Here is a 20,337-nt window from a genome sequence, read left to right as displayed (position 1 = left end):
CTAAATGTGTATGAAAAAATCAACACATGCTTTCAAAACCCTAATGTTATTAGTGAGGGCACGCCCATGTCTTATGTATAGATTTGACTTGAGTGGAATGTGAGCTATGCTGTTCACTCTGTGTTTGGGAAAATTATTTTAGGATGCTCTAAACATAATCTGAACTTAAATACCGGGGGACTTCAGGAATGTTATTGGGTTTTTTTTCGGTTTGACTGTGTCTCCACTGTGCCCATGTAGGATTCAAACCAAACAGTACAGGCCTCTACTACTACCCCTCCTTAAAATAAAAAAAAAGTCCCAATCTCCTTGACCCAAATTCCACAACAGCAGGATGGATGGGGACCCACCCCCATCCCAAGGCTCACACTCATGCAAACACAATAGAATTCTAACCCTCTCTGGCCTCCGAAAATAAAGGAAGGGGGGTGGTCAACTTTTCTATTATCAAGACACGCTGCAGCTTGGGAGAAGGTTGCTGACTTTACCAAAATAATGTTAACAGAAATTTAAAAGGCCTGAGTGGTTTACAAAATACAACATTGTCACATGGCAGTGAGCTCTCTCTCACATAGGTGTTATTTTCAAGGTCCCATCACACGGTTGTTAAGCAAGAAAGTATAATCAGAAGAACAACAAACACCAGTCTATGTCCGTGTCATAAGAAACCTGAGTACAAAAATAAATTCAGCTCAATTATGCATAAACAGAAATTCATGTTAGTGTACATAATCAAACTAGCACCTCTAAGCTGTTTTCAATGAAGTTCTGGTGCAGTAAAGAGCTGTTGAATGAAGACGTGTGTGTGTAGGAGGGGTCCGACTGTTAGAAAGCCAGACGAGGCCATGTGTATCTACATGGATAATAAAACAGGAACCATGTTGATTTAACAGACTACTGGCATCTCTCCCGTCTTTTTGATCTTTGTTTTTTGAAAAAATTTTTTTTTTACAGGCACGCAACTGTTAACATCCCAAGATTGATTTGGTTTGTGGTGGGGGGGCGGTTAATGTGTGGTGGAGGAGGTTGGGTGATTTGAATAACGACTGTACCAGAAAGAATGTGAGTGTGAGGGGTGAGGCTACAGAGGGTGAGGAGGGGACAGTTAAGAGATGAAGGGATGGCGTTGTGGGGGTAGGGGGGGCAGGGTCTCTGCCCGTACTCACATTAGAGGGTGTTACATATCTCTGGAACACACATTCATAGTTGAAATACTTATCCCCGTTGGAGACAAGCTTTGTTTATGTGTGAGTGTGAGAGCATGTGGTAAGACGATGCTCTCATATTAAATATCATCGCCGCAGCCCCCCCCCAAAAAAAAACAATTGAAACCGACTCCAGTCTCCAGTGAGATCAGATAATGTTTCTGTTGTGGCTGTTTCAACACTATTTGTTGTTTTTGGGGGGGGGGGCAGTTGGGAAGCTGAATGGCAGCTATTCTTTTAAGACAAACTTTGCCAAATATATGCAAATCGTTATTGTAATTATCAGTCTGGAGCAGAAGCCCTTTAAACAAAAGAAGTCAGTTAAAAAGAGGGCAAGGAGACTCCCCACACCATCCCCCAACAGACACGATACTAGCGCTCTCTCTCTCTCTCTCTGTCTGTCTGTCTGTATCAAAGGTGTGGTCAAAGTCTCTCCGGGGCTCTGGAGAACCCTACACATCAACAGCACTAACAACACCCGCTGCACCACAATTCATCTCATTAACATCAAGTAAAAGTCTGATGTGAATAAGCCCACAGCAAAACCTAGTAAACACGGATATATATCTCTTCATATCAGTGCTTTGGTTTTCCATTTATGTGCAGAAACCAAAACCTGAGGTCACCACAAAGCAAAACATTACAACATTACTCAATTTGAAGCATCACTCCCAATTATGAATTTAAGAAGAATTGATCTTGGCATGCAATTAATTTCATACGCCCCCTTTTCCTCCCTCCCTACCCTTTGTGGCTAAGCTGCTGAATAACCCCACTGGGAATTAGGATCCCACTCTCTAATGAAATGCTTCACATGACGGGACACAAGGAGCTGGCTGAGACAGCGATGTGAGCTAAAAGCAGGATTTAAAAATGCGTCTATAAATGCATCTTCATATATTTCTATCTGGCAGCTGTCGCCATGTGAAATTATTTTCCCATCAAGAAGTTTGGTGGTAGTAGAGGATGTATACTTCACTTTTCAGGGCACTCAGCAGTTGGCTTTGGCCAGAGGTACACTGTGATGTCTCTTTGTACCGTCGATAAACAGGTTTTTAACCACATAAAAGCTCATAACAGGGTTAAATAAAAGATGATAAAATAAGAAAACTACAGCATTCAAGCATTATTTTGCTTTCTACATGAGGAGGTTCTGCAGTGGCCAAAGCAAAACCATCACCCACCAAGCCAGGACATCTACAAACCACAATGCTAACTAACCACACCCTCAGCACAACAATGCCCTCAGCCACACTCACTCGTGTGAGGAGAAACCGATGCTTTGACATATCCTGAATTACTAGTTTCAACTAAATAAATCAAATTGGCACTTTAAAGTAAAGCAGTCATTATTTCATCATCAACAAACTCTAAATTGTTAAAAAATACAATTAATGAGACCATATTGAATGATTTTTCTTACCCGTTAGAGTTATTGTTCCAAGCATTGGTAAAAGTCCAAAAATTCTTTCTTCAAAAACTTACAAAAATAAAAAAAAGGATTTAAAATGTAAAGATATCTAAGAATATATTTCTAAAATCTGTCTCACTCTTGTTTTCCTTCACTCAGTTAAGTCTATAAGATTTGCTTCTTGGCTCCGTCTTCACTAGTTAACTCAGTCTGAGGGCAGAAGCTGTGTGTTTCTCTCTCTCTTCCAGCGCTTCTCAGCTAGTATGAACAGAAGAGAGGAATCCACACACATTTCAACAGACTGACACACATGTCACGTTAGGACCACCCCCGCCTCCCTCTTCCTCCCACCTCCCTCTCCTTTCTTCAGCTGTTCTGAATGAGCCCCCTCCCCCCCTCACCCCCCTCAGACCTCACTGTCCAGCCGGGATGACTGCAGCTCATCATGTGATTTCTCTAGAAAGCATTTGCTAACAATCCCTCCACATCAACTACTCTACAAGCTCCACATAACCCCATCAATTCCTAACGCTATATCATGCACATTGTTGCTACATTCTCCTTCCCTGGCCTTAAAGCCCATGTGTGTCCTCAAATGGCAGTTTCTCACAGACTGTTAAAAAAAATACCAACTGAAAAACAGTCTTAAGCAGCCACCGCACCCCTGTCCCCTGTACTCCCCCTTTTCAGGAGGCAACCACGCTCCCCCCGTATCTCATGGCACATGTCACTAGTCATGGAGGAATGTTGACAGAGGCAAACCAGAGGGGATTTCAGGATGTTTCTTTGGAATTTTTAAAATGGTTGGGTTTTTGACTAATTGAGTTCCCTATCCCAAATGATTTAAAACGAAATTCAAAACATAGTAATTGTTACTTCACTTTATAGTCCCAAAACTCTCCAAATATATCCCTTTTTAAAGGCAAAGTTCATACCCAGGACCTCAACCCAACATGGACGGGGGTGCCATTGAGCTGCCGCCTGCCCCTGTTGAATGTTAATAGGCCCCTCTCAATTACTCCAATGCAGACACATTTAATTCATCTTTTGTCTGGGAGGGGGGGGGGGGGGGGGAGAAGTAGACTAGAAGGACTGCAGATAAATCCTCAGGTAAATACCAGCATAATCAGATCTGTCACACTTCAGCATTGTCCCAGAAGAATATGTGAATTCCATCCAGAAGGCTCCCAAACGGGTGATAACAACAGTAATCAAGTACCGTCTGTTCTTTTGCAAACAACAAGACAACCGGCAGCATGTCCAGTATCTTTTAAATCATTTTCTTAGTTCGTATTTTTCCTGAAACTCTTTAACTGCATAATTTCTCCATTTCTTAGGTGCAAACAGACAACAAAGACAAGCTCCGGGACAAAACTTGGGTGAAACCAATCGGCGCATTTTTTTCTTTACTAGAAACCACTTCCTGTGAGTTTCTTCAGAGCCATTGAATTGAGAGAGCCGTTGATACCGAGATCTATGCCCATGAATGGAAGGCTTCACAGTTTTTATCTGAGCTGGCGGGTGAGAACTGAGGAGTTGAGGGGGGGAAGGAAAGAAAACAGCTACAGATCTAATGACATATAATATCTTCAGTATAAAGTTCCAGAGGATAATAAAGTGAATCTTCATAACATTACGGATAAACGTTTGCTTTTCTTTTGCAAAGAGCCAACTGTACTGTGCATGAATGGCATATTGTCATTTTTCTCTAGCCTTAGATACTCAATGTTATAATATAGAATTTAAAATGCATCCAAGCATTACTAGGTAAGTTAAGAGGGAAATCTCACCAAAGACCCTTTCATTTGATCACAGTCATTCTGACACACCAGTGAGGCTTTTTGTTGTTGCGATGACTCATCTGGTGGGTATTTCACTATGTGTACTATACTACATAAAGACCAATATCACAGTACTTTATATTATGCTGAGTGAACAGTGAGTCAGACCAAAGGGAATTCAGAGTTTGATGAGAGTACCTCTGTTGGGTCGGCCCACATCTTCCTTTCCCTCCCAACTTCCTTCATATGACTCAGTCACATTCCTGGACTTCCATACATACTGAAATATTTTAATTTAGGCTCAGCTTGAGGCTACACTGAGCCCATATGGGAAAGACATCCATATGGTTCAACGTGAAGTCAGAGGACAAGGCTGGCATTGTATTTAAAAAATCTTTATCATCAACGAATCCGACGAGAATATTAACCAGCTCTGACTTTATTCTGCTAAAAAATGTGTCTTTATGTTGACTGAAAACTATAAACCATTAATGTCATTCTCTAATTCGGTTAACCACTTCAACCTTACAAACCCACTATGGCCAGGATCATTTCAAACTGGAACTTTATTTCAAATTCAAGTAGGGCTGCAGCTAACTTTTCATAAAACGTAAAGCTAATTTAATTAAAATATATTTCTATCACAACAATAAATGAATGAGAGTGTATTTTGTATTTAAACCTCAGTCAACAAGTCAGGATAACCCAGCGCCGTGTCTGGGACGGTGACTCCCTTCATATCTCAGTACATCAAAAAACGTGCGTGAGTCCAGGAATGTTTGAGGAGGCGTCTTCAATGGTCCGGCAAGTGGGGGGTTGGGGTGCTGGGCGGAGGGGCTTTTTCTCAGCCTGTAAAGAAGTAAATGACATCATCGGACAGCAAAGAAGAAAACGCCTCCTACTCTTCCAAGAACTGGATAGGATGATGTTGAAATAATTGGAGGAAAGGGAAACGAGGGCCATGAGTGTGTGAAACTGGCCGAGATCAGAGAGATTTTTCTTTCAGTACCTCTCCTTTCTTTTACATTTATATATTCAGTTTTGCTCCTTTAACAACTTCGTTTTTATCTCCAGAATCCACTCGTCTTTAATCCGTCTCCTTCTCCACCACTTTCCCCTCTGTCTCTTCTATCCTCTTGAGGCCCCATCCTAACCCATGTGTGGGACGGAGGGATGGATAAGAATGTCGGGCAGGAAACGCAGTCATTTCTTGACATCACCGCTTCCTCTTCCCTTTTCCCGTTTCCTCGATCTACACTTCATTCTGTACTCTGCCATTCTTGTCTGTCCAACAACCCTTCCGCTTTTTTTCCTTGCTGACATTATTTCCGCACATAACGTGATGCAGCGTGATGAGATGAACACTGTAGATGTGACGTCTCAAGTTTGAGCATTTCGTGACATCTTTTGTTTAGTTTTGCTGGAAAACAATGGAGAATCGTGTTTACAGTGTTCAGCATTGAGGGAGAAGGTGTTGGTTCCATAAAATCAATCTTATCTTGCACGCAACGTGAAACAAACAAACTTGAGATCAAGTACGTGTGCTCCTGTTACTGTTGGTCCTGATGGCAGTCCACGACAAAAACTGTTATTTTACATTTAAGTGAAGAGCAGCATTTCTTCCAGAGGGGTATGTTGAGCAAGTTTTTACCATCTGTTGTACTTGCATTCCTGCATTGCAATTTGGCATTCCAGTTGTTGTTATGCACGGTCTTGTCTTCCAGTACAGACTGAATTGTGAAAATGGGGAAGTGTGGATCTAAAGAAGTCCCTCCCGGCTTTGAAAAGGCCATGGAAATGGTCCACATTTACAAACGAGTGTGACAGCAAAGAGACGAATGAAAAGGAATTACCAGTTTGTCAACTTGCTGGTTCTATCAGATCCAAAAGAAATGCACATTTCAAATGACTGCATGTATTCATAGGCAGTCCGGATGGAGGCTTTTTATCAAATAGTAGAAGCAGATCAATCCAAAAAATGGCTCATCTCGTTTCTGAGCCAAAGAAGAGGGTTCCCTAGCTGTGTTTCATGAGAACAATTGCTCTTATCCGTCACGCTCTTCCTGGCTGCTTATCTATCTTCCTCACCTCAGTCCCTTGTATGGCTCTGCTTATTTGGCAGAGATCCATTAATGTATGCTTCAGCTACACTCAAAAATGGTTCATCTTAACAAGTCAAGTCATCTCAACTGAGTGTTTAAACACATTTTTTCTTGCAAAGGTCAGAGGACAATTCCACTTGTTTCCACAACAATTTTACTCTTTTTGAGACTTTTCTAGAAACAAATGTGGGAAACTTAAGACAGGGCGGATGAAGGAAGATCACTGAAGTATCAAGTATCTAGCACCAAGAAGATTAGATTTAGATTAGACAAGTGAAAAACCTCACCTCACTGACACATTCTTGGCACTTATATAAAGAATATTTGATCATTAGTTGCAAGGTAAAACTGAATTATTATAGTGTATGGATACTTGCTGCACTGTAACAGGGGCCATAACGCCATTAAAGGAGGAGGAGAGGGGGGGTCAGTCACATTCCTTGTCCATTCTCTCAATCCACCATATGCCTGGGGGAGGTTAGGGTTTGAGGAGGGAGATTAGGTTCCTGGATGCCGGGAAAGATGAGAAAGGAGCGCCTGCGAAGACGAGAGGGTCCTGGGGGGTCTGAGAGCCCTGGTGGGAGTCTACCATGAGTTTGACCTTATTACTGTAATTTTAGGCCTAATGTACCCGGGGCTCTCCTTTTAATACTCCAAGGACTTTTGAGTTTAGTTTAGTTATCTTAAATGATTCGGTTGCGACAGGGCTGCACGATAAGATATATTAGCATTCTGACGTCAGCATTTAGCTCAAAGCAGTGCGGTGCCCAAGTTTAACCTCACAGAGATGCAAGCTTATCTTGTAAGACCAGAAACAACAGGACAAGTATTGTTGGTGGTAGGGCTCTGCTCAAACATATATATCATAATATATGTTATTAGGCTGTTAAAGTTGAATAATAACAGCTACAATAATAAGCTGTAGAGCAAAACACAAGTGAATTAATGTTAAATTCATGACATAAACACTTATGCAGTCTGAGGTCGAGGGGAGGTGTATGGTTGGTATGTTTCGAGGCAAAGTGAGCGTTTCTGTATGACGTCTCGGTAAAGACCATTCAATAGTATATGGGACGATTGGCCGTCAGTGTTTTGGCGAGTGCAGTCAGATGACAGATGAGATTTCGTATTAGCTTGCCATCAGCTGATCTGCCCATGTCATGTTCAGGCAGAACTTACTCAAGCTTGATTTGGATAGCTAAAACGTCGTTGAGGTTGCTTCTAGTACCAGAAACACTAAGATCTGCCCATTGTGTTTGAGCAGGAGGAAAAAAAAGGCTTTCTGTCTGATCAGTTTAGAGGCTGAGACAGCAGTTGACAAATCACAGCTTTCTAATAGAGTTCTTCTATCCCCTCTTGCCCTGAAGTGTATCCTTCAAGCTGCCACTTCATAACAAATGAGTGAATAAAATATGCTGCACTGATGAACATAATTGAACTACTGACTGGACAATGATGAATCTTGAGGGACTGAGGGCCTTTTAAGCACTCCAATCTAAAACTCTGCCTCTCTATCACTTTCCTCTGGGATCACCACCTTCCACTGAGGGAAGGAAATCATTCTGATATCTTGCACCAAGTTGATGGATCAGCCTCTCCACAAATACAGTACAAACCAAGGACAAAATACTTCCTCCCAGTAGTTTGACTACAGTAGAAAAAGACGCGCACGAACATCTTTCCAGGAAACCTCTAATGAGTATTGTCAGTTGGAATGTAAAGGGAATATGGGCAGAAATCCAGGAGGAAGAATCAGGCTGCTGGATTGTGTTATGATGACTGTATAGCCTTATTGGCAGAGACCAGATGGAGCTTAAGTGAAGGGAGAGGTCCCTTCCACAGGCATGACGAACGTTTTGGCAACATGGCTACAAATGTCCCTCGAGCCGAGCCTGAGTAAGTCCATCCTGGAATGAAATCATGGCCACACACACAATTTGTTCAACTATAAAAGTTACCACCTGTAACCAAGAAATAAATAAAACTGTAGTAGAGACGGAGACTCTAGTGAATCATTTCTAACAATTCATGACACACTTGGGATCTGTCTGACGTTTTGACACACTTGGACTGCTACAGTCCTTGATTTCATTACTGATTAAAACGTCTGCACTGAATAATATTATTGATTATTATTATTGGTCTATAAAATGTCAAAAACTCCATCACAAGTTCCAGAGACTGAAAAACCTAAAGTGATTCCGTTTCTCATAACATGACAGAGAAACATTGCAAAATTCCTCGTGAAGACGTTAAATTTGATAAACTAACGTATCAAAGTATGTATACTTTCTGTCGACAACGGTTTGAGTAATCGTTCAAGCACAAGTAAAGCGAGCAACAGATGTTCTTTGTTCTTCTTTTGGACCGACATCTTACAGTTCTGACACTGACTCATGCACAAATGTTAATGAATAAATTCAAAGAAATGTATTTAATATGGTGAACCGCACCCATCTGATCCCCCCAGTAAGATGAAACAAGCAGAAATGCAGGATTTGACCTATAAAGGATGTCGAGCGTTGCCACACACAAACACTAACTGCAGTGAACACAAGAACACAGTCAGCATTCTCTCTCGCTCTCAAAACCTCCAGAAAACCTCATCTGTCCTCTCTTAAAGCCTGTGAGGCATCTGGGAGGGACCGTCAACGCTCCGGCCAGTGAATTACATCAGCTATGATGTCAGCCTTTGGGCTCCCACTGCACCTCATGCGCCAACACCCCTAAAACTAGTAACTCAAAACACACATGCAGGCTTCGGTATATGCACATCTACATGAAGGTAAAACAGCACACAATAAATGTTACGTTACTAATGAGAGAAACGTCTGAAAAGATTAACATGGTTTCTTTAATAACACATGATTTTCTAATGTACACAAAAATAAGTCTAGTCGGAGAGACTGGTTCTATTATGACAATATGTCTCGTTTTGATTTAATGGGTAGGTGGACTTTGTTACAGACAGATGCAATGGCTGCATCATTCATGGATGGGTGTGAGTTAAGGGCTTTCTCTCTACATCCTTCTCTATTTTTACACCTTCCTTTCTCTCGCTCTTTGCTTGCCTCTCTGACAAGAAACATTTCCCTTTAAAACTCTGCTTCCATGTAATATTTATTTAGTTCCTCTCTGTCTAATGTGCATACCATTCCTAAGCCTAAGCTCTCCTGTCTGGGCTTTCTCAGCCCATCTGGCACTCAAACAAGGTAAAAACAAACTTAAAGAATGATTTTCAAACAGTATCTGAGCCAAATTGTTTCGCCATTTTTATGCAAAACCGACAGCAAACAGACTCAGTTTGTCTTCACAAAAGGGGTCGACTACTGACGGAGGCAATGGAAAATGTAACTCCACACAATTCTCGTACTTTGATAGCGTTTTAAACAAATACTTTCTGTAATTTAATAAAAAATTCCATGACAGATGATAGAGTAAAATATCTTTGCTACAACGTATATACAGTATACCTGCAGTTCGCTTTTAGCACAAACTGGACTTAAACTAATTGACTTTCCTTCTAAAAAATGCCCATTAACGTCTGCAGCGGAGTCCGGTATGAGTTTTTACTTCCTTCAAATAAAATTCAAATATCACAAATAAGCCGACAGGTATTGTTTTTAGTGAGTTAGGTGTCTCATGTTGCCTCAAGTTGCTACAACACTTTAAACAAGACTGACATGTTATCCAAGTTGGTGTGTGATGTGTTTGGGTGTGGCGTCCTCAAACTGAAAACACTCTGGTATACCTGATAGAGCAAGATTATGGTTGTGCGTTTGTGTATGCCTGTGGATGCACGTGTGTGTGTGTGTGTGCGTTTGCTCATGCGTCAGTCTTTTGACGTGCAGTCTGTCTTTTGTTGTTTTTCGTTGTTATCAGAGAGATTCCCCTCTCTTCCTGTCTCCCACAATGCATTGCTGTCTTTATCAGGCTGCACAAGAGGTAGAGAAGTGCTGGGATGTAAAACCCCTCCATACCTTCCACTTCACTATCTTTTCTCTTTTCCCCTAAAGGGCATCTCCCTTCCTTTCACTCCCCTGCTCTCATTTAATCTCTAGCCTTGACATTTTTTTCTCAACTTCAGTTGTTTTCTGTTGTTTGTCTCCAGTTTTTAGTCCTTCTGCTTGTGAGAGCGACAGGTTCGGAGAGGGAATGATGGCTGGTTCATTCGTAGGTCAGTTCAGACTTTAAGGGTCCACTCCGTTCCCAGTTTAATCGGGTAGAGCAGGGTCCCGATGCCACGGCTATTGAGTCTGTGTGTGAGTACGTGTTATACCCAAATGATGGATCTCAGCAGATCCACAATCAGCTCTCATCATGTGGTGCCAAGAAGAAAAATATCTTCTTTTTAAGGCAAGAAGAGGAGTGTGAACTGTGAAGGGCAGGAAAAATGAGACGTATTGCTTTGTGTGTTCAAAAGGTTTGATTATATTGACTTGAAGACAATAGGACTTGCTTTTGTGGAGATGACATCAAATGGTCTGCCGTCTTTACTTGTGTACCTGTCAGTGCACAAGATCTAACAATTCCTGACCTCCTCTTTTCTGTTCTATATCCTTCCACGTTACTAATTAACTTACAGTACATGTCCACAGAAGCAACGATTTCAACAACCAAATTACTCTCCGTTAGTTCCCCTGCCACATCAGGTCCTACGCTCTGTATCTCTGCTCTGAAGAAGGTATTGGGTTACTCTATAAACGGACAGAATTGCTTCATTAAATAGCTTATTAAATAGCTTATTTGACGGAGTGGTATGTGACATATCTCTGTGTTTTAAGTAGTGTAGGGTTACCCCTTCCCCTGGGCCATAACATATTATGAAATGCGCAGGTTGCTTTGTGCGGGGCCCGGGTCACGGCCTGCTAAATATTTAGGGAGGGTGTACAGGCCCCGGCAGCCCTCCCAGATTGAGGGAGACACTATAGAAATGGCAAAGAAAATAAACAAACGCAGGTCTGGAGATAGGAGGGTGCTGCTGGAGATGGACAGAGCAGGTTGGGGCACATATCAATTTAAGTCAGAGAAAAAAATGTTGGCCAGTTAATTACTGGTTAATAATTATCTCAGGTTACTGATTAAAAAGAATGTTCATTGTGTCCTTAGAGTATCTTCCACAAGACCAAAGACGTCTTTAAATACTTTCACTTTATAAACACAAGTTTATAGACCCGTCTACTTAACATGGAGAGAAACGAGGCCCACCTCTGTGTTCATCAGGTTTGACTATAATCTCTATTATAACAGATTTTGCATCCACATGCAGAATCTGTTGGCAATGGGACAAGATTTTGGTATTGGACATGTTCTGTTTTCTGTTCGTAGTCCAGTAATGTTGACCAATTTGTTCGAACGGGCTTTAGTTGAATGCTGGTAAAAACCCGAGAAATCCAGAGGCTTATCCGTCGTCAGACCGATAGCCAATGGGTTCCGAGATAAATAAAGACACTTTTGAAAGGGAGGTTCAGAGAGAGATCAAAAACAAGTTATTTCTTACATTTGTTTGACAAATTCAAAGTGATATTTCTGCAGATGCATGATGATATGATTAGAGCTCAAAATCTTTCTACATCTGTACTGAAGTGAAGCATCACACAGACCAAGTACAAATTCAAAAAATGGGTTTTTGTATGCGAGTAGAGATTTAAATGCAATCACTTGAAGGGTAAAGGAATAATGAGGGGAACAGGGTGATAAAGAGTATGTTGGGTGTGTGTGTGTGTGTGTGTGTGTGTGTGTGTGAGAGAGAGAGAGAGAGAGAGAAAAGCCCATGTAGGTGTCTCCCATGTTTGACAAAGGGATTATTTGAGGATCAAGTAAATCTTGCAAAGCCATCAAGACAACTGCAGACAATAATCTGCACACACACCCACACCCACACACACACACACACACTGACCCCACACAAACAAGCTTACCTTTGGCCACTGCTGAAGAAACAGTACAAAATCCCAGACACAAACACACACAAACATCCCCTCCCCTACCAACCACAGGAACATCACCCAAAGTCACACACTGTAAATAAACAGTATTGATGGGACAGATACACACATATACACACACCTTCTGCCAGCGTGTTGTCCTCTGAGTGTCCATTCAGACTGGTCATGCTGGAGATTAGTCCATTTTTCTCCAAAGGCTAAAAAAGACACAGAGAGAAGAGACGCTCAAAAAAGTATTTAAAATAGAAACGTTTTAAAAAAGTGCATTAGCATACACAAGGGTAAATTAGTGGTTTCTTTTCCTTTGAAGGAATAGTTGGACACTCTCATGTCTCAGTACAGAGCTGGTGTCAGCCAGGAGGCAATTAGCCTAGCTTAGCAACTGACCCATCATGTTTTATGATCCATGAAGCAGCCTGCCAGAATGCTATCAGATCCTTATAATGGTGCCACTATGATTTGCATCCCTTTTATTTAAAGATTAACTTTTTGCCATTAGTGGAAGTGTGTAGTGGCAGACAGGAAGCGGAGAGAGAGCGGGGGCAATGACATGCATAAATAGTTTTTTAGCAGGCGGTAAAATTCATTTTTAACAGACAAAAACAAGCTACACAGAAATCCCTCAACAGACATAGTCATATAACAACATCACAGCAAAAAGGAATATTATAAGAATAATGATCAAAAAGTAATTTTTCCATTATGGTGTGTTAACAAGTAAATAACACAGTGTCTAGCTCACAGCACCTTATCAGTCGGATCTGGGTCCTTTCTCTGGTAGTGACCAGCTCCGACTGACAGCCGTACAATGGCAGGCAGGCCAGAGCTTTGTCTGTCCCGGCCAGGGGAGAGGGAACCAGAGCCTCCCCACAGAGCTGCTAATCTAACTAATGGACAACTCAGGCTCCATTCCCATCAGCCCAAACTCCTTCAGGAAAGCCCTGAAAGATGACACCACAGAGGAGACTCTGCCTGGGACCGGTTGGGAGGGACATACTAAAAGATGAGAAAACAAAGGTGAGAGCTGGTTTATGGAGGGGGGAGGGACGGTCATCAGCTGGGGGGATTTAGGGACAGCTACATTTTAAGTCCAGTCCAATGTCTGCCTTTATTTGCAATTGTAGATGTAAATCAGATACATTAACTCCAAAAACACAATACAACCACATAATACAACCACGCCCTTTACCCTCGTTTAATCCCTTCCAAGCGCTCCAGAAACTCAATGTGCGGTCACAATATAGTTCTGGACAGTTTCACTCATTTTGCAGCATGAGATCATTTCCATCTGCCTTTAATATTGACACATTTTACTAATCAAAAGAAACACCACAGTTGCAACCCATGCACGTGAGCACGTGAGCACGCGAGAGCCCTGTAGGACTTGCAAATGTGTCTGCAATTTGCGAGTGACAGTTATTTGTGAAACAGGACGCTGCCTCTATTTGAGATCTGCATGTAAGGAGTACTAGCAAATTGCTTTTGTTAAACAGACCCCTGATTCTTTACAAGAAATACAAGCAATATAATTAAAGCAAGTCGAGATCATTCTTATATATTGGAAGGAAAAAATTCATTGGCTCAAATGTTTTTCACACAGAGTAGGATGGTGCTGTCATTTCTGTCCTTTAAAAGCCATCAGGACCTCTGATCAGATTTGGTGAGGGAGCCATCGGCAGGCCTGCATCAACCGCGCCCAACCCTAGTCTACCTCATGACTGGCATTCCCAGCATTCTTTACCGTCAGCCCACCTCCCCCAAATCGTCACCCTTTGACCACTCCTGTCCCTAAGTTACCTAATAAGCCCCCTCTGACCCGTCATAATGCCACTCCTTCTTCTGGCCGTCAAAAATGCTGCTGCTATCTTCTCACCGCAGCAAGACTCAACAGAGCGATGGCAGAGAGTTCTTCGGGATGAGGATGAATGAGCATCCTGGGTCATTATATAATCAGGGAACCCAGGATCCATGGGAATTACATCCATATTAGACACGTGAAGTCAGATAAACTGTCTCAGGTGAGATCACTTGCCGGGAAAGAATACAAGTTTGAAAATGACACAAATCTGGTGGTGGTGAATCTCGCTCCTCATCTTTGTATACGGCATAGATAAGGTATAAAGAAGAGTATAAGAAGTGGACGTAGTCATCGTAACGCCACCCATTGGTTTGTGGACTGCCGTTATGAAGCCTCGAGTTCTGGGATTTGGCCGTCACCATCATGGGTTATGGCCTTTGCCATCTTGACTTTTTGCAACTGTTAAACAGAAGTGACGACATTTGGAATGCGGAGGAGTGACGTAGAGACGCTGTTTACGGCTCTGGTAGCTGCTGCGAGCTGTCAATCACAGTAAGCCCGCCCTAAAGCATACTCTGCTTAATGGTCTATTTGACTCTAAATGGGACCATCATTTACTATCATACTATAAACTCCCACATTGGCTTCACTCGGCAGAACCGCAGGTTGCCGCCTGGTCGATGGTCAAGACAAGATGGATTGTGGGTAATGTAGCCAGCAGGTTTTGACAAGGAAGAAGAATGCATAGAAATAAAAAAGACAATGTCTCCGGTTCTGCTGCATGGTATCTGACACCGCTTTTACGAAGGACCCTAGAGAAATGATTGAAAGGCTGTGTTGGTATGAGAATTGCAGTTGTAGTGAACCTAAACTGAACTGACCCAAAAACTGATAAGTACTGCGTTGACTGAGCTGCTCCGAATTCCTTTTGCGAGTTCCCAGACTGAATATTTAGAAGTTTCACTGCCAGTAGTGCATTTTTTTACGTCTGCTTGGTCAGCAGGGTTTGCCACAAAGACTTAAAGACAGACTTAGACCTGCTGGTCCCAAAACAAAACATCCGCTCAACAAAACAACAGCAGGGGAAAAAACATTGTTTTGTGTTCTGTCTGGTTTTCTATGGTTTGATTTATCTTATTGGAAAGCATTTAAGCAGAGCCTTATTCATATTCAGGAGCAACTGTTATTGTTCCATTTTGCAGCATTACTTAACACGTCTAGATAGAGGGGCGTACAGGAGAGATATACCTTCCCTCATGTGCAGGACGTACGTTCTGTATGTGTAGATGTGTGTGCTTAGTGATGTGTAAACATGATATTCATTATTCAATTAACCGGTAGCACTAAAGTGTCAACTATCTGTTTACACCTCCTGCTCCTGTCTCTCTTTTAACCTGTTTGAACTCTTTATGTTTGTTCTTGGTCTCATCTTCATTTGTCACAAGAGGCTACATACTCAGAAAGGATGATTTTATCTCCCTCCTTCCCTCTTTGCAGCCTCTTTCACTGCAGTGTTTACATATTAGGCACTTGGTATCTGTCTGCCAGCAGTCTTGTGTGGCGCTGACGGTAATTGCTGTGTCACCATTCAGACATGTTAATAACCGCTTGTCTTATTACAATGAGTGGCAGACAGGTAAAGCCGAACTCGATGAATACTTTAACAGGTTAAATCATAAATCCTTGATATTAACATCAAAGAATAAGGCTGGTGATATTCCATCATTTTCTAGAAAAGACCAAAATCAACAATGAATTGATCCTACTGGCTGCGTTGCCATTGAGCTCCAAACACGTCAATGAGCCACATTGTTGCACTGGATGACATGTTATTTCATTATGATGAACGTGGGTCAATCCCAAATGCTTGCGTATTAATCTGCTACTGAAAATAGTCTCAAACAAAGGATTTTTTTACTCCTATTTGAGGAACATTTACTAAAAACTACATTGTCCTGCTGTTTGAGAAAATCACTGAGCCGTTTTCTAAAGATCGTCAATAGGAACCAACGGGTTTTAGGCTCAGAGCTACAGACAGGAAAGTCAAAAGGCAGACCCAGGCATTGATGGTTATGATTTTTCATGGTATTTGTTGACAATAAGGAAAACATAGAATAATCATAGACCTAGCTTCATAGAAAGTGCTGGAAGATCAGGGTTAGTAACTTGACAGAGCTGTGTTTTTACCGATTCCACCTGTGCTGCAACATTACATTTCCTATATCTGCCTAAGCTACGGTAGCAACAGAATAATTTGTTCTTGCTCTCAGTTGCAAAAGCATGTGAATACTGACTTTCTCTGCTTTCATGACACTGAGCTTAACGTTTAGCCCACTACACCAAAGTTATTTCCCAGCAACAAGATCTCTTGACAGGGACATTGGGTAACAAGAGCTGGTAAACTTACTCAAACTTCAACAGACTGATCATATCTTGCTGCCCCGTAGGGAAGTCTGTGTGTGAAATTGTCTTTCATGCTCCTTAATGACAAAAAACAATACTTCAAAGTCGAATTAGTCAGTCCACTTTGTGCAATAAAGCTTTCAGATAAACTTTAAATCCTTCCCTCCTGATTGTCCACAATGACAATGACCTGCAATTTCAGAATCGGCACTGGAGGAAAGATTAGATTGTCTCTTTTGTTATGATCTTTTCTCTCACTTTACTACTCTTTCTGCTTCACTTTTATCCTGAATTTATCTTTCATTCTTATTTTCTCTCATGTGCCTCCCTCATTTAGGCTACTTCCTGGCTGCACCTCTACACTCCACGAGAGAGACAACTCGCTGTCTCCTAAATCACTCCACAAAGGCCGGCGGAGGAGATTTATATCCCCTAAACCAAACACAGAACGCAGGAGGAGGGGGTTAATGTAAAAGAAGAGGGTGACGCCGCTGGCAAATTACATCTCAAGCGCAGGTCTCTTGTCTATAAGGAGAGGCAGCGAGAAGAGGCAGAACTAATATGCAAAAAGTGTTTTGTTGACCTTTGTTTAATGAAATCTGATCCACTCAAATAAAACAGAATAGCCTTTTTGAGGGTGAAATTGACTTAGGAGCTCACATGGACAAAGACAGTAGGGTCGTTGTGGTTTGTAGCTCGCATTTGACTCCTCTTATTTTGTATCTCTGTAGAGATTTATACAAGCTACTGTCAAGATGGTTTAAAGCCTTTAAAAATGGGGATGGAGTATATTTGAGAATCCTTGTAGAAATAAGCAGCTATCAGATACAGTAGGCTAATATTTTCCAGCTCACCATGAAACTAGCTGTACTTGTCAATCATAACACAGGGCACAACAATGATGAAGCGGAAACAGCGGTCATGAATTCACTCCATCTGGCCGATGTGGTTTGTTGACAATGACTCAGCAAGGTGCTGATGAAAATGCACATGGTGGAAACTTAACTGTGTAATGCTGATTCAAAGTTTCATTAACTTTTAACCTTGCACAAACAAGAAAAGAAAGTGCTGTCACTCACATTAACTTCTGCTGTCTCAGTGAATGACTTTAAATAACACGAGCAATCACGGTAGGATTGCTCCCAAGTGAACATGTGCACACACGCACGTAAACTCTCAGTAGAAGATAACAGGCTTGAAAACTCTCTGTGGGGTCGTAGTTTGTACGTGACAGTTAACCTAGCGACCTCTGACCCCTAAGGTGTAGACAGAGTCTCACAGCAGACGAAAGGAGAATGACGCCGTTGGAGGGGGCGACTGGGAGAGGGGAGAGATAAAGGCAGAGAGGAGCAGGAGTGAGATGAGGCGACAGCAGAGATGGGAAGATAGAAAGACAGAGGAGATGAAAAACAGAGCAAGAAGGAGGAGAAATAGACGGCAAGAAAGTAGTCCTAATATTAATGACAAATTAAGTTCAATCATCCTGTTGGAGTCTATCCTTAAGGCTTATTATTTTTGGTTCTTATTCAGTTTTTAACGAGGACGATTCTAACTATTTTTAAAAAGAAATTTAAAAAATCAGGCATAGTAGATTAGGCATGAGAGACTCTATCAAAGCACTTAAAGGAATAGTTAAGACATTTGGGAATTTGGCTTTGCAATCTTGTTGGATGAGAAGATTGATATCGCTCCTATGTCTGTATGATAAACATGAAGCAAGCTACAGCCAGCAGCCGCTTAGTTTATTACATTTTTGCTCTACATTAAAATCTATTTTAACCTGCATTTTTGCATGCTAGACATAATATTCCAATTAACAGATTGAGCAAGCTCTATCTATAATTTAAGGAGAGCAGTTAGTAAAGTTAGCTTTAACTTCCCCACGTGGATGATGTTTGGCCTATAGTAGCTGTGTAAGTATATCTCAACTTCACCAATAAGCTACTCGAAGCAGGTTTAATCAAATTGCGAGAGGTATTTGCTTCTAAATATTTCACCTTAGTCTAATGGGAGGTTTCAGGGGCCTGTGTGACCATCATGTCTGTCTCCCTCGCTCTCCCTTCATGTCTCTTCGCCCCTGCCGGCCCCCAATCTATTATGCCTGACCCCCACATTCAGTACATACCAAAGATCAAAGCCTGACAAGAACCCCAAAGAGCACTCTCACTGTTTCCACAATCCTGTAACTCTGCTCAGGTGCTCAGACAGTAAGTACCTGTGCTCCTGCGTGTGTGTGTGTGTGTGTGTGTGTGTGTGTGTGCAGTCCAGAGCAGTTTGAAGCAAAATAAACCTTTAATAATAATAAATCTGTCAACTCTTCACTCGTGAATACACAAACACAAGCTTGATATGGAAAAAGCTCTCACACTCCCTGAGTTTGTGTCCAAAAGTGAGGCTGCCAACTTTTCTATTAGTTTATCTTTCAATTAATGAATGTCCTTCTTCCAGTCTGGAAAGAAGTGTTCTGAAATTCATGATAACATATAACTTACCAGTGCAAGATTAGAGTACTCAAACTAAGTAATATGACAGTTTTAAAAGAGTTTTGGCTTCGGCCACCTTGAAAGTCACGAGAGGGCTGCCAAAGTAATATTCCATCATTGCGTGGGAACACAAGCACACAATTTCACTGGAATCCATCCAACATGTCACCAACACGACACTGGCTTCCTTAGAGCCACGCTGCTGATTGACTCATTAGGGCCGACGCATTGAAAGGACTCGGTCTCAGTTTTATAAAACACTTCCAACACAGCACCACTGTTCAAATACTGTGTTATTTTACTGTAATGGTCAACAGTCAGACATGTGGAAGACTTCCAACTGACTTGCTATTTGCATTTAAAAGCTTTAAACTTGCTTTAACAGTTGCCCCAAAATGCCGGTTGACAAAATTGATTCATTTTCATTGATAAAAACTGCATGAAATGATGACTACTTAATTTGACCTATTATGTAAATTTTTTATGAAATAAAAGACCATAGCGTTGGAAACTATGCAAAGGTATATATCTTTCTTTGCAATGAAACAACATCAGTCTGTTTGCATGTATTTGATTTCAGGCCGGTTAACATACATGACTTGAGAAGACAACCAGAGGCAGACTGAATTAGATAAATAAAACAGCACAGGGATAAAAAGACTCGAGCCTGTGTACGTTTGTGTGTGAGAGAGGAAGAGACCGAGTAGAAAGAAAGAAATACAAACCAAAAGACTGAGTGACCCCATGGAGTCACACACCTGTTAGCTGCCATTTTAGGACGACGTATCAAACCAGGTTGTCCTCCTCTACCTACATCAGTGCATCACTAACCCCTTAACCCGAAGTCTCTATACCTCCCACAATTTGTCTGTTTTTCATCACCCCCATCCCTTCATCTGTGGGGCTGCTACACTTGAACAGCAAACGGAGCCAAACAACAACAACGGCCTGCATGCTCGCAGGAAAGACCCCCCAGGACACGATCATAATCAGGCCACACAGGCCAGCGTTTGACCCCAGGGGCCTGCCTCTCTAACTGGGTTGAAATAACAAATCCACCCCCTTCGCTGACCCTCCTGTCATGAATCTCTAAATATCTCTGAGCCCCGATAAGCATCTGAGCTCCAGAGTCATATGTGAGAAAAGAAGATGACTAGTGCAAGAGATGGTGTCTGGAACGCATACAAACGCTTTAAACATGGCTTT

At 41.8% G+C, this 20,337-nt stretch overlaps 1 protein-coding gene across 2 annotated transcripts in view; it reads right to left on the bottom strand.

The window, feature by feature from the left end:
• Positions 1-20,337, bottom strand: part of akap12b (A kinase (PRKA) anchor protein 12b) — a 40,239-nt gene that overhangs the window by 8,782 nt on the left and 11,120 nt on the right. The window contains exon 2 of one of the 2 annotated variants that reach the window (XM_031875450.1): positions 12,569-12,644. In XM_031875450.1, coding sequence (XP_031731310.1) covers positions 12,569-12,644 — 76 coding nt within the window. Of the gene's footprint in view, positions 1-2,628; positions 2,919-12,568; positions 12,645-20,337 lie in introns of those variants that run through there. The other variant, XM_031875451.1, reaches the window with a different exon arrangement.

This window comes from Anarrhichthys ocellatus, unplaced genomic scaffold (assembly GCF_004355925.1).
Source record: "Anarrhichthys ocellatus isolate YVR2014 unplaced genomic scaffold, GSC_Weel_1.0 scaffold91, whole genome shotgun sequence".
NCBI lineage: Eukaryota > Metazoa > Chordata > Actinopteri > Perciformes > Anarhichadidae > Anarrhichthys > Anarrhichthys ocellatus.
Note: the sequence above shows the minus strand (reverse complement) of the source record. Positions and strands in the feature narration are given on the sequence as shown.